This window comes from Rosa chinensis, chromosome 7, assembly GCF_002994745.2.
Source record: "Rosa chinensis cultivar Old Blush chromosome 7, RchiOBHm-V2, whole genome shotgun sequence".
NCBI classification, from domain to species: Eukaryota; Viridiplantae; Streptophyta; class Magnoliopsida; order Rosales; family Rosaceae; genus Rosa; species Rosa chinensis.
Genome location: NC_037094.1, coordinates 66,962,410 through 66,978,518, shown reverse-complemented (window position 1 = coordinate 66,978,518; position 16,109 = coordinate 66,962,410). Strand labels below are relative to the sequence as shown.

Below are 16,109 nucleotides of genomic sequence, written 5' to 3'. Positions count from 1 at the left end.
TTTTGGTGGAGGTGTGGGTGTGGTGGTGACGAAAAATGAAATTCAGAGTTTCTGCAACGTCTTCTTGGTTTTTCTTCTTCATTGCCCATTTCACAATAGGTTTGCATTGATTTGTTGAGGCGATTTCAAAGGAAGAATGAAATTTTAAGTTAATTCGATCTGATACATCTGTGATTGTTTTGGTTGTTTTGCAATCCAAGTCTTCGTGCTTTCTCTGTTGGACTTGGAGGTGTTGAAGAGACCATCGACCTTGCGGCAAAAGCTAATAAGGCAGCGGGTCTTCTCCTAGATCCAATGCTCGGCCCGCTTCTTAGGGGCGCGGACCTCGTGGTCCTCGCTGCAGCTGTTGGTGTTGCCACCAATTAAGGCAGACTTGGGAGTTGACTAGGGTTGAATGATTTTACAGAAACAAGTTGGACTTGGTTTTGTGTTTTAGAAGTGAATCAAACAAGGGAGAAGCTTTGCTAAAAAAAAATTATTTCTCATTCTTTTTTTTCTTGTAGTTCCCAGATCTTTCATTTCTCTTTCAAAATGGGTTTGTCAGGTTTAAAAAGATGAACAAGAATGGGTTTAAGAACATGAACAATTGAGATTTCTTTTGTTTTTTTGTTTTTTTTTTTTTTTGCCTTTTTTTGGGTTTGAGAAGATGAACATGAAGAAATGTTAGGTTCATACTTATCGGATTGGGATTTTTTTTTTTTTTTTTGAGAATATTGGATTGATCTTGGTTAATATAAAAGGCAAAAAAAATTAATCATCTTTTATTTTCAATATAAATTATTATGTTTTTATTTTCAATTTTAAATTTATTCATTTAGGATTTGATGGAGTGGAAAAGTCTTTTTTGCCCTCATTTTCGGTCTCACATGCTTCAGACGTGACTCGAACTGATTGAGCCGTGACTGAAAGTTGATGTAGGTACTACGTTGACAAGAAAATATAAGTCTAGGTATCACATTGATACGTTTGAAAGTTCAAGTATAATTTTGACAGTCCTCAGAGTCTCTAGACACTGTTCGTGCATTTTGCCCTTTAGGATTTGATGGAGTGGATAAATCTTTTTTGCCCTCATTTTCAGCCTCACATGCGTCACACGTGACTCGAACTGACGGAGCCGTAACGGAAAGTTGATGTAGGTACTACGTTGACAAGAAAATATAAGTCCAGGTATCACATTGATACGTTTGAAAGTTCAGGTATCATTTTGACAGTCCTCAGAGTCTCCATACACTGTTCGTGCATTTTTCCCAAAAACAAAATACCCAAACTTCTAAACCAAAAACAAATAACCATCGTATTACCCCAAAAAAAATAAAAACAAACAGTGACTGACCTTTTACATTAATACAAAACGAGTCTTTCTTCACACATGCTTTATATGTGCAAGTCGTTTTTGTTTTTGTTTTTGTTTTTTTAAGAAAATTAAAAATAAAACGGTTATTGTAGGGAGGAATATAGTGGGAGAGAAAAGTGAGTTGTGGGTTTTTGTTTTTTAATAGAAATATATTTTTTAAATGTCATATTTGTCCTTGTGATTTAATCAATTCTCAGAGTTTTTTAATCTTCTAGGGTCATTTCTGTCAATTTTTTTTATTTTGGCTAACAAACTCTATTCTCTTAAAAATAATGTATGTATGTGTGTGTGTGTGTGTGTGTGTGTGTATATATATATACAGATCCTATCCAGAGCGGAGCTCCGCTTTGAAATTAACGTGTGAAGTTCAAGTTTTGGGTCACTTTTCGGTCGCATATCCACATCTCGACCGTTCAGTTTTTAGGTACTAGTGTATAGATCATCTCTACAAAGTTTCAGCCAAAATGATGATCGTTAAGGCATTGAAAACTTCCTTAAAGCTAGTACGGTTCAGGTTGACAGATTCAGTCCGTCCATTGGTTTAAGCGAGTTAGATACCTTAACGATCATCAATTTGGCTGAAAATTTGCAGAGATGATCTATACACTAGTACCTAAAAACTGAACGGTCCAGATGTGGATATGCGACCGAAAAGTGACCCAAAACTCGAACTTCACACGTTAATTTTCAATGCAAAGCTCCGCTCTGGATAGGATCTGTATATATATATATATATATATATACACACACACACACACACATATATATATATAGACACACACACACAATCCTTTTCTGCTAAGGAGGTCCTTAAATATTAATATCTAATGATTTCCCTAATAGACTCACTTTTCGATTACATATCTACATCTCGATCGTTCAGTTTTTAGGTTCTAATGTATAGATCATTTTTGCAAATTTTCGGCCAAATTGATGATCGTTAAGGTATCAAATTAGATTAAATTAATAAACAAACCGAATCTATCCAACCGGAACCGTTTGTATTGATAATTGTAAATCACAATTTTGAATGCCTTAATGATTATCAATTTGGCTGAAAATTTGCAGAGATGATCTACTCATCATTACCTAAAAACTAAATGGTCGAGATATGGATATGCGATCGAAAAGTGGGTCTATCAAGAAAATCCTTAGATATTAATATCTAAGGACCTCCTTAGCAGAGAAGGACTGTATATCAGTTTTAGATATACACACACACACACTATTTGTTAGCCAATGTAACTATGAAAAAACAATAAAACCCTTAGACCTTATATTAATTGCCAATAATTGAATGGTAGTATTGTAAATAGCAAAATTAAAAATCATATAAAAAATAAAATAAATAATTTTAGATAGTTAACTACCCATGTATGCAATAACCACCCACAATTCAGCCCTAAAATAAACGAATTAATATTAGATCATCCAGACGTAGCCGCCCTCTTCTCTCTAAACTAGGGTTAGGGTTTTTTGACTACGTAGCCTCTCTCTCACGTCAATGGCAATTGATGCAATGGCAACCTGCTTGGCCTCCTCCCTAGCGTTGGCTGATGGCAAGAAACCGGTGGACCTGCGTCCATCCAAATGACTGAGACAACCCGAAGCTTTCATGGTGGGAAAGCTGCTCACAGCGCAGGAATACTCCCGTCGCTCTTTCCTTGGCATGTTCCGATCTGCATGGTGGATCAATGGCAGACTGAGCGTTGAAGAAATTGGAGAAGATGACAGGGTTCTGTTCACTTTCACAGATCCCTCTTATGTGGATAGGGTTTGGAAATGTGGTCCATGGGGCTACAACAGGGCCCCTGTAGCACTAGAGCAGTACGACGGTATCAGTCCGGCAAGCGAGATACCACTGAAGAAATCATCCTACTGGATGACGCTGCAAGGGGTACCGCCGGCGTTCAGGTCTGAGCGTATTATGCTCCTGATCGGTAATACGTTGGGAGATTTCAAGGAGTTTGATCGTCCGGCTTTCCGGACCCGAGTCCTGCGCATCAGGGTCGAGATCGACTATGCAAAGCCTCTCTTATTTCGTCGCCGCTTCTAGGTGGAAGATGAAGTTCGATTCATGGTACAGTTTCGGTACGATAAGTTGTTTGGCAAATGTGGTACCTGTGGCCTAGTTACCCACGTTGGCCTTCCTTGTTCAGGGCCGGATCTGGAAGAAGATAGTGATACACCAGTTGGAGCGGTGGCGCAGCCCACGGCCTTGGTAATACTACAGGGACAGGAAAACCCTAATAACAATGGGGTGGTGCTAAACAATCAAACCTTGATCTTCAAGGCTCAGATACCAAATAGCATACCAGAAGCTATACTTCCCCGATCCGTGGTGGCCATGCGTCGTCAAAGAAAGGTGCAAATTAGAGAACTAAGAGAGCCAAGACTCAATGGAGATCCAATTACAGGACAAAGGCGAAGTAGGGAAAATGATGAGGTAATTATTTCTCCAAAAAAAAAACGCTTAAGTCTTGCTATTGGGAAGAAAATTTTGGATGCAGTGACTATGATTTTATTGGAGGGACCTTCCAACAACAATGATCGACCAAAGAAAAAAAGAGGACGCCCAGTTGGAAGTGTGAATAAGCTGCCTTATGGAACAACAGGAAAAGGAAAAAAGAAAGACGGTGAACCTGAAAAGACAAAGGGCAAAAATACCAACCTGATGCCGAGGTTGTTAGCTGCTGAGGAGCCTGAAATTAGTACTAGCTCTATCCCTAAGGGGAAAGAGACAGTACTTGCTTAAGGTAAAAAATTTCAAGACATTATGAACTTCAAGCCTTCTCAAGTGGGAGTGATTTCCATATACTTTCTAAGATGTTTCTAGTTGATATGTGTACCACAATTGAGTGTTGACAGATTAGACTAGATGAATGATTTTGCCTTAGGAAGTGAGATTATTCTTGCTTAGTTTGTTGGCTTGCTGTTTCAGCGAGCGACCATTTAGACTTTAATGAGTTTAGGTGTGACTTAGATAGGACATCCGGTTAGTTCCGGCTCTTCTTATGTAAGTTATGTTAAACTCTGGCCTATTTGTTCATGGCTTTGATATCTAATAAAATCAAATCCTTTTAAAAAAATAATAATAAAAAATAACCACCCACAATTCAGATAAATTCCCATTTTCTTTTTGCTCAAACAACTTCTATTTTTTCCTCAATATCTTATATAATTAAGCCAATTCTCAAAGGAATAGTTAAATTTTTGAACTACCATATTTGTTCTCACATAATATAGATATTAATAAATAAATTATTTCTATATGAGGATAAGATAGTCAATTGACTATGTCATATTTCAAAAATTTGCAATACTTTCCATTAAAAAAGGAGAAACTTCCCGCCAACATCAGGAAATATAACTTTTTAAAATTAAAAAAATTAAAATAAAAACCAATCTAGTAATAATATAGAAATTTTACACATGCAGAGCATGTGAGTAGAAAATTAGTATAAATTATAAGAAAATAAAGAACAATATCAAATATGACGTTTGGTGCAAATATGTTTGTATTACGTAAGCAAAGGGCTATTTTGCGATAAGTGACAAAGATCCCCAAACTTCTAAACCAAAAACAAACAACCATTTACATTACTTTTTTTCCTTACTATTTTAAATTGCAGGAAGTTATCTGCACACTGAACGAGAAAGAGAAATTTTATTCACACATTGCTAAATGATGGATACACATCTCTTACTTAATACACAACCTATTAATTTTTTTATTTTAATATTTTACTAGAAACACAACCCCAAACTTCCTAAACTATCCTCATTCACAATACACAATATATTTTCATTATTTGTTTTTTTTTTGCTGAAATAAATTGAGATAAATATCTGGTAAGAGACTACCTATTTTTTTTCTTATACAAGAGAGACTACCTATTGCATTGCTGCAGTTAAAAAAAAAAAAAAAAACTAGATTCAAAGAATGGCATATTACACTAGAAGACTCAGCATCAATTCCTCAATGGTTCAATGTGAGAGTTTCGGTAAATCACATGGTCATCACTAAAGTTAATACAACGGTACCCAAAGAATGTTTTAATTGCTTTTCACTTGTTGGGTTGAACACACTCAGATGTCAATGGGGAACTGCTTGTCATTGGGGACTTGACCAAGACAATATTCAGATGCCAATTGTTAAGATTTGTGAACTACTGATGATGAAATTGGAGCGAAATAAAACATTACATCACAAGAGTTCTTGAGGAATTTTTCAACGGTTGTCACTTGCTCTTGTTTGTCCATAGACAGTTAATACATTTTTGAAACTAGATTGATAAGAAAACTCGAACCCATGCATGCTAAATTATTGAGAATCAAATTCATGATATCCAGACCTGGAAAAAAAAAAAACTGCATATGTTTCTTAATTCCAACTATGTTTCTTTATTGTTAATTTAAATATCTCTTTTGGTAATTTAACTTACCCATAAAATGTGATGTTGGATGTGTGAAAAAGGAATGTGTATTTAGTATTTAGAGGTGTGTGAATAAAATTTCTCAACGAGAAAAGAACAATATCGATCCACTCTCATTTTATACCTATCAAACCCTACAACCTAACGAGAAGAAGAGGGAGAAACCTCATTGCACATCTCTATGAAGCAAATTGCATAGTAAACTTCTTTACGAGGGAATTTGGAGGGAGGGGTTCAAGTATTTATCATGCAAGTATGAAGCAAATTGCATGATAAATTTCTGCTCCAGCGGTAGCAAGTATGTCGTTGACTCTCCCTTTCTATCATCTAAATCATCTTAATTTATCAATGTCAAAATATTTTTTTGCTATTGTTCTTCCCTTTTCCCCCACATCTTAAAACCTGAATTTTTCATTGTTAAGGAGCACATCGTTTCTCTTCTCCATCAACTCAAATTTTAGCGTGGGTTCGTTGGTTTTTCAATGCTGTGATTACGACATTGTATCTCTTATCTCAAATCGGCAAGTCAGCATTTTCGATATTGCCTTTCTCAATCTTTCTTTCTTTATCCTCTGGTTCTTCAGTTGTCAGGCAACATCTTTCCTGGTCTAATGGTTGTGCTTTAGAATGTTTATATGGTTCTGGGTATGCCTCATCATTTAGCCCTTCGGTCCTAAGCCCGCCCGGCCCATAGGGCTGAAGCCTGACCCGGCCCTTGCATTAGGGCGGGCCGGCCCTACCCTTTCTCAAATAGGGTAGGGTAAGGGTCATGCAAATGAAGCCTGACCCTACCCTATGGCCCAGCCCGGCCCTTTAAGCCCACCCAATTAAGCTATAATAATTTTTATTTTTTCTATTTTTTAAATATGTTTCTTTTTAGTTTATAACATACAACTTATATTTTTTTTGTAATTGATTTCCTAAGCTTTATTTTCTTTAATTTTTGTTTTCTTTGTTGAACAACAATTAATTTTGGGAGATTTAGAGAGATAGTTAATTGAATATAACCATTTTAACTAATATACAAATGTTATAACTTATAAGTTAATTCCAATATATATATATATATATATATATATGATCAACAAAAAATAATGAGTCTTATATTAGCTATATAACCATTTAGCCACATTTTGAAATAAAAAATAAAAATAATATATTTCTTTTTGTTAAACAAATTAAGGCCCATTTCGGCCCTATTCGGAAGGTCGACCCGACCCGGCCCTTTCAGTCCTAGTGGCTCAGTCCTTTCGGCCCTAGTGGCTCAATCCTTTCGGGCGGGTAAATGTTAGCATATTTAAGCTCTGGCCCAACCCTACCCGGCTCTAAATTTTGTTGATTTTGATTAGGCTCGGCCCGGTCAGACCCTAAGCCCTAAAATTTAGGGTAGGGCCGGGGTTTTGGTTTCTGGTGCTCTTGTGTTCATTCAATTGGATCTTCTTTACCTTGCTTGTGATTGAGTGATTTGGTTATTTTTCATGCTTGGGGTTTGTCGATTTGATGGCGGTCTTGTGTCATGGTCTTAATCTCTTATTAATTCTTTGAAGGGTCTGCAATATGGTTGGTAATTAGAGTTAAACACATGCTGATGTCAACATTTCTAGGTTTAGGGTTTACAGTTTTACAACATGTTGATGTCAACTCCAACCAACCGTACCATACAGACTCTGTCAGTCATTTATATAAACTCAATCCACATTCAGACTCGTAGATTTACCCTTTTTTCTTTTTGATATGTTGGTTTTGAAAATGCATTCGTTTCTTGAAAGTTGACAAACCATTTTCTTATTTTATTGAGGAGTTGAGTACAATAGGCACACACACACATATACATATACAGGCACACACATATGCACATCATTTAATTGAGGTCGACATACTGATAACAAATTAGAGGTGCATGCGATGATGTAGGCGTGTGATGGAAGTTTAAATGTTTATCAATTTGCAAAACAGCAAGATAAAAGCTAAAATGTCAACTCCCGTGTTAAGAACTACTAGCTCCATCTTGTTTTCTTACGCCATAGACTCCGTCTCTCTCATCTCTCTTTGATCTCCAACTTAGTAGAAATTGAAGTTTTAGGCAAAGGAAAGGCATGAACATCTTGCATTTCTCCTCAAAGAAATGAAACCATAGCCACATTTCATAAGCCAAACCACTGTAGTGACTGTATTAGATCTTTTTGCCCTCATAAAGTAGAAACAATTTGACTGATTTTCTATTCTTCTTTTTTGAGCAAGAAGGAACTTCCATTAATAATCAATTGAGATAATTATATCAGATGTTAATACATCATATAACTAATAAGATTCATGCTGTAGTGCTCTACTCAAACTTGAAATACAATGACAATTTAATTTCGCCCGAAAAGATGTCCACATATTCACCCATATTCTGCTCGGTGTAGGAGTTTGCAGATTTTGTCACGCATCCAATCATTTGATTTACGCAACTCCCATGCCGTGGTAGTCAGGGCCGGTCCTGAGAATTCAGAGACCTAGTGCGAAAATTTGACAGAGGCCTTATATTCATTGCATAATGATTTAAAAAAAAAAGAAAAAATGAAGATTAAAAAAGAAAAAAAAATCAGGGACACCAAAGGTTTAAAAAAAAAAAGGAAGAGAAATAAAGATTAAAAATGGAAGTTAGGGATTCGAACCCATGACAAGGATATAAAAACCCAAGCGTGCCTTGGCCAGCCTACCAACTGGACTACACAAGATACTATGCATGGATGGGGAACTAAATTAATTATATTCATTTGTACTTATATATACTCGAAACTCAAAGTCGGAGGCCTCCAACTTTCGGAGGCCTTGTGCAGCGGCACTACTTGCACACCCTCAAGGCCGCCTCTGGTGGTAGTGGGAGCACTGTTAATAGTTGACGCTCGTAAAAAACCCAATAACGTTGGAGCCGTTTTCAATTTGGTGTACTCCTTCCTTGTCCCAAATAATATTATCCTCAACTACTTGCATAACCAGATAGGCTAAATCCTACATTGGAACGTAAATATTTAATCAATTGTCCCCTAACAACTGGCTGCAGTCAATTTCACGCCAGAAAAACCTTATCTCGCAGGAATCCAAGTTGGTTCGTATGTGTGTGTATATATGTGGAAATGGATTAAAGAAAACAAAGGTTCATGTTCATCACTCAACCTCGATCTTTAGGTACATAATACGATTCCCAACAACTACATGTCTCCATCCAGGCTATGTTGGGGTTGGACGCCGAAACTAAATGCTTGACCTTTCAGCTAAATCAAAGAGGAAAGAGAAAGAGAGAATGACAGAGAATCAAAGATAATTAAATGCTTGATTTAGCTCGCTGTAAAATGTGTGGATAATTTTTTTTTTTTAAATGTCATGTCATTTAATAACTTAAAGGAATAAATAACATAAAATGACAAAAATAATTAAATGTTTGACTAAGCTCACCACAAAAAGCGATGATATATTATTCAGAATAATATGAGACCTAATAACCTGTTAGAAAAATTAATTAAATGCGATAGAAAGTACACTAAATTACAACAGAACTCTTAAACTAAGAGAGATAGATCACCGAATACTTGAATTAGTCGTAAAAGACGATGACATACCCTAATTGATATTACTCCGCCTAATAACTTTCAAGGCAAATCAATTAAGAGCGACAAAAAGGGTACAAAACAGGGTTCTTGGATTCCTAGCTAATGCAATAATATTAACATTAATGAAAAACAAAGACTTTGATATACAACTATGGAATGACATCGACATATTTCTCAACATGAGAAAAGAAGTACCGATTTGAGAGTACAATTGATTTTATTCCATCTAAAAAAAAAAAAAACCATCTAAATGAATTCCGTTCTTCTTTTCAAGAGGAAGAAAACAATTATACAACACTAATAATATGTATATATTACTGTGGATCTAGCTCGCTCCACCCTTCAAAATATCAGCAACGAATTCTTGACATCATAGTTCATCTTCTCCCGATTGGGCTGCACGGCAAACTGGATCATACGCATACGCATACACATACACATACACACACACAACTATACATATACATATACATATATAGTAAGATAAAAGTAAAATGTCAACTCACGTGCTAAAAACTACTTGCTCCATCTTTTTTTTTTTTTTTTTTTTACACCACAGACTCCATCTCTTTCATCTCTCTTCGATCTCCAACTTGGTCGAGATTGAAGTTTCAGGCAAAGGAAATGCATGAACAACTTGCATTCTCCTCGAAGATGTGAAACCAATATTTCCTAAGCCAAACCACTGTAGTGACTATATTAGATCTTTTTGCCCTCATAAAGTAAAACAGTTTGATAGGTTTTCTTCTTTTTCTCTTTTGCTTGCATTAATAAGCAATTGAGATAACTACATTGGATATTAATACATCGAATAACTAATAAGATTCATGCTTTACTCAAACTTAAAATACAAAAAATTACTAATTTAATTTCGCACTGTTATTACATGAAAAGATCTCCACAAGTTCACCCCATATTCTGCTTGGCATAGGAGTTTGGAGATTTTGTCACGCATCTGTCATTTGATTTACGTAACTCCCCATGACGTGGTAGTTGCAGCACTGTTCATAGTTTACTCTCGCAAACAACCCAATAACGTTGGAGCCGTTTTCAATTTGGTGTCCTCCTTCTTTGCCCCAAATAATATTATCTTAACTACTTGCATAAGCAGATTAGCTACTCCTACACTGGAACATAAATAATTAATCAATTGTCCCCTTGGTTCGTTGCTAAGAAAACTGGCTGCGGTCAAATTCATGCCAGAAAAAGCTTATCTCGGAGGAATCCAAGTTGGTTCGTGTATGCATATATGGAAATGGATTAAAGAAAACAAAGGTTCATCACTCAACCTCGATCTTCAGGTACATAATACGATTCCCAACAACTCCATTCAAGCTAGGAAGGGCCATGCTGGGGTTGGACGCGGAAACTAAGTTCATTGCTGACCTTTCAGCTATACAAAGAGGAAAGAGAAAAAGAGAATGACAGAGATAATTAAATGTTTGACTTAACTCATAATAAAATGTATGAATGAATCTTTCTTAAATGTCGCACCGTTTAATAATTTAGAGCGATAAGTAATACAAAATGACAAAAATAATTAAATGCTTGACTCAGCTCACCGCAAAAAACAATGATACACTCTTTAGAATACGGTGACACCTAATAATCTATTAGAACAAATTACTTAAATGCGATAGAAAACACACTAAATTACAACAGAACTCTTAAATTAAGCGAGATAGATCATTGAATACTTGAATTAGCCGTAAAAGACGATAACACACCCTACTTGATATCGCTCCGCCTAACAACTTAATTTCGAGGCAAATCAATTGAAAGTGTCAAAAAAGGTACAAAAGCTCTTAGATTTCTAAATTTCGAGGCAAATCAATTGAAAGTGTCAAAAAAGGTACAAAAGCTCTTAGATTTCTAATGCAATAATATTAACATTAATGAAAAACAAAGACTTTGATATACAAATATGGAATGGCATCGACGTATTTCTCAACATGAGAAAAGGAGTACCAATTTGAGAGTACAATTGACTTTATTCCATCCGAGAAAAAAAAAAAAAAACTCGTCTAAATGATTTCTCCCCTTCTTTTCAAGTGGAACAAAACAATGATACAACACTAATACTATCTACATATTACTGTGGATCTAGCTCGCTCCACCCTTCAAAATATCAGCAACGAATTCTTGACATCATAGTTCATCTTCTCCAGATTTGGCTGCACGGCAAACTGGATCATTGGTGGGGGCCCGCACGCCAACGCAAGAGAACCGTCTGATCCATCGGGAACATGCTCCCTCAATATGCTCTCCGTGATGAATCCCACACTGTATTCCCAGCCTTCCTTACCATTCTCCACCACATACCACACATTGAACCTTTCATGCTCTTTAGCCCAACCATCAAGCTCTTCCCTCAGCAAAATGTCCTCTTCGGTTCGGTTTGCATATACGACATGCATTTCGGTGTGGTCCTCCGGGTCTTTCAGGATGGCTTGTGCTACTTGGTAAATGGGTGTGATCCCCGTCCCTCCGGCAATCATGGCGAGTTTCTTTGCAAACTTGGGTTTACCGTGGACCAAAAAGTTACCTTTACCGTTGTACTCTATGTGACCCAATGGACCCTTCACGTCTAGAGACGACCCAATTGGGAGAGAGTCCAAGTACTGTGACATGAGCCCACCATTAGGGAACCGAGGGTGCACATTCTTAAAGTACACCTTGACCACCAGATCAAAATACCCAACTTCATCAATCGAGCTGGTTGGTGTGTAAGCCCTCATGCAAAGCTTGCCCTCAATTGTAGCACACAAGAATATGTGCTTGCCCACTGGCAACCCTAGACCTTGGTCTTCTGAAGGCAATGCAAATCTGAATATCCTCACGTCATGTGAAATCGAGGTCTTGGTCACAAGCTTGCATGGAATTTTCTCGCGCGGATTGAGCGCGACGCTTTTTAGTGTGATTTCTTTGATAGGAGCCAAAAAATTCGTAAGAGAAGACATAGAATCCACCGTTGATATTCTTGGTGGCCCATGGACGGTATTATTAGGGGAGCTAGAGTCCGAGGCGTAACCTGTGGTACCGACCACCTCGCCTATTCTATATTCCTCAAGCATTTTCTTGGCCTTGTCGGAATGGATTGCTTCAAACTCTTCGGTGCAATCTGTTCCAGCATTGATCAAAATGCTATCAGCACCGCCCGGGTGGTCATTGAGGAATCTAGTGCAGTCGTAGACGTGACCGTGGACAACAATCCATGTAGACTGAGGGGTGTTATGCCTCTTAACTTCGGACATTGAGTAGACCTTGGATGAAGTGTTCATGAAGGGTGAAGAGACACTCTTCTTGAGGGATGCGTTGGATTCGGTCTCCAAGCGTCTCTCTTTTGCCATCCACCCGCCGGATTGGTTTCCGGGTTTGGTTGGATGCTCAAACACTATTCCAATCTCTCCTCTGTGTGGCAACACATTGATTTTCACTCGGAACCAACAGTTGTTCATCATTCCCTGCACATTTGAACCACAAGCTCATATCAATTAGCAAAGAGACTGGAGGTTCAAATGGCCCACGTCTATAGGAAAATTAGTTGAAGCATCTGTGTCCTATTTGCACAATAATAGAAGAGTTCTAAGGTCCCATGTGTTTTTTTTTGGGGTCAACAATTACAGCCATATATGAAAACCACCAGGTACTTTACTGCCCAACGAATCAATAAAATGTAATTAATTCTTCAAACGAATCAATCAAAATTAAAATAGGGGATTCCAAGGCTTAAGGATCCAAGGTTGAAGGCACCAATGGGGAAACTATTTGAATGACCTCATTTGTAATTAACTACTTGGATCATGTTTTTCAAGTATAAAACGGAGACAATGACAGTTGATCCCATCAAAAATTGCCAAGTTGCTCTATAACCAAACAACTTGAAAAAGACATGAACGACAACAAGAACCACATGACGTGAAAGAACCCGGTTGGTTCTAGCAAAAGGTTGAAGTTGAACTTGATTAATAAGGAGCTAATTAATTAATGAATGAATCTTACCATGACATTCCAGATGAGCTTTTCGGGCTGAGTGTTGTGGGTTTCGTCCCAAGCCCTCACCGCAATCTCTTTGGCTACCAGTAAGTTGAGCACTTCCACGTCCAGTGACCAGAAGCACCAGCACCAGTATTTCCCATATTTGTTCGGCTTCTCTTGGTGGTCCAGATCGCAGACGTGCCAGGTCTCCCCACCGTCTAGAGTCACCTCCACTCGTGTCACTTTCTTACCCCCTCCTGTAAACACGTACTACTAATCAGAATAATCCTTTCAAACAGAGAGATAATGTCATGAGTTGAAATCACCCCACAAGAATTTAAAAAAAAAAAGTTGAAATCATGTCAAATAAAACCCAAAAAACCTGCATAGCCTAGCTCCCATAGGCAATAATTAAATTAACATGTTGCTTTCCTTTTTATTTTCTTATGAAAATAATGATAAATTTGATAGTTTGTTGGTAGTATGAAAAGTATCGCAGACGGCGGCCGGCCTCAAAATTATGTTCATGAATATATATATATATATATATATATATATATATATAAGTATATAACCAAGACTAGAACGATTGAGAAAGTCACTCATCATGATGTTAGATAGTTAAAGTCATAAATTCGAATCACCCCACAAAACTTTTTCTTCTTCAAATCTTGTATAATATATAGGTAATAATTAGATTAACAAGTTATTTTCTTCTTTTTCTATATGATATTTTGTTACTTTCTTATAAACAGTATCAATGACGGTGACGGCCCTCGACTTAAATTTATGGTCACAAATTAACTCGGAAAAATATTTACTTTATTTGAAAAATGTGTCACGGAAAGTAGAAAGAACTCGCAAAAAAGAAAAAAAACCAAGACGTTAGCAACAACGTGAAGTCAAGAAAACAAATGGATTAATACATTCCTTCCTCTCGACCCTAAGAAGAAAAGTCCACCCCATGATTTGTGCTTTCATGAAAATGGACATCACCCACACTATTTACGAGTACTAACAAAGCACTGAACTTGTAAACCCTCTCTTACCTGTGCACCCAGCTACGTGTTTCAATCGGTTCCATTAAAAGATTCGGTTCCGTACTGAATTGACCACAAAAAAAAAAAAAAAAAAAGAACAGATAGATAATCGAAGGTAGCTGCTCACCGGAATATGCGTAGCCTTTGAGGGTGTACGGCCTCGTCCACGAGTTTATCGACAATATCTCCTCGTGAGACGGCGTCGTAATGACCGAGTTTATGTTCAGCTCGTTGATTATGTACTCCGGCTTGTACCACCATGCTGCACTCCACGTAAATAGTAACTAACTAAGAAATCACCTGGATACATAAGCAATTGTAAAGATGAACTAGCTACTAATTTTACCTTCAGCGTTGGCCAGCTCGGCATCAACATGCGAGGGAAGGACCCTGTTGTCCTTGTAATGATAATAACAGTCCGACTCCTTCGTCGTCACGACGATGCGTTTGAGCCATTTCACCATCCGGCCCCCTATAAATCCGGGTATGATCACCCGAACCGGAAACCCGTGATCGGGGGCCAAACGCTCTCCGTTTTGCATGTAAGCAAGTATGATATCCCTGCTCTCGTCCATCGCGACCTCTTTTCTCAGACTGGTGGCGTACTTGGACCCACCGCCACCTGGCAGGTCCTCGGCCCCTTCGAAGCACACGTTGAGGGCGCCGCCTTTGCGGCTGTAGATCCCGCACCGCTTAAGGACGTCGCGGAGGCGCACGCCGCGCCAGACGGAGGTGGAGACGCCGGCGGCGCCCCAGTTGAATCCGACCGTCTGCTTCACCATGTTCTGCTCCTTGCGGCGGTTTCCCGCGCAGACGAGGGTGACGGGGAGCTCGCGGGTGCGAAACTCGGTGGTGAGCTGGTCCATGGTGAACCGGGCGGGCCGCTTGACGAGGCCGGTGACCTCGACGGTCCAGTCGTGCCACGTGGCCTTGGGGACAACACCGTGGTTGCGGACGTAGTGGAGTGGGACCGGAGTGATGAAGCCGTGGTGCATGAGCCGGCTGAGCGGCGCCTCCGAGTTGAAGGGGTGTTTCCCTGTGAGGCGGACCATACTGGGGTTGCGCTCCACCCAGCTGTCCGACGTGGCCTCATCTCTGGGGTCCAAGATCGACGGCTCTAATTCTCTGTTGCCTCTCCGGACCAAATCCATGTACTCTACGATGCTCTCGTCGTTTTCGTCGTCGCTGGAGGACGACTCGTCGTAGTCATCGATTGGGGCCGAGCTTTTCGGGGATGTAGTGATGTCTTGGAAGTGGCGGTTGGGAGTACTTGATTTGAAAGAGGAGCGGACGACGCCGTTTAGGGCGGGTTCGATGTGAGGAAACTGCCGGTTTTGCTGGACTGAGGCCGCCATAGTTTTGGCTCAGGTTTTCGTGTGAGAGTGGATATGGAAAGATGGTTTTCTTTTGATCTGTACTAAGAAAGAATGAGGGAGAGAGTTCTTTTTGGGATCTCTGAAAATGAGGGAAGGGGCGACGGAGACTTATATAGGCCCCCCGCTGGCTGGGTGCGCACCCGTCAGACGGAGACATGGGGACCCACGTGAGGAGAGAAGCCTGTTGAGTTTACATTGGGGTTAAGTGGTGTCGGCGCAGGACTGAAGGCCTTGGCTCGATTAGCTGAACTTCACGAGGATGGCTCGTGCCTTTGCTACATCGGAGGATCGGACGGCGATTAATACATATATATGTCTTTTTTTTTTTT

The 16,109-nt window shown here is 38.8% G+C and overlaps 1 protein-coding gene across 1 annotated transcript; it reads right to left on the bottom strand.

Moving 5' to 3' along the window:
• Positions 1–11,272: 11,272 nt before the first annotated feature.
• On the bottom strand, positions 11,273–15,869 carry LOC112176179 (nitrate reductase [NAD(P)H]). Its single transcript, XM_024313996.2, has 4 exons — positions 14,751–15,869; positions 14,532–14,666; positions 13,389–13,621; positions 11,273–12,850 (listed from the first exon to the last, which is right to left on the bottom strand). Exons 1-4 carry the CDS (start codon positions 15,757–15,759, stop codon positions 11,507–11,509), a joined length of 2,721 nt encoding a protein of 906 aa, XP_024169764.1. The 5' UTR covers positions 15,760–15,869; the 3' UTR covers positions 11,273–11,506.
• Positions 15,870–16,109: the final 240 nt, after the last annotated feature.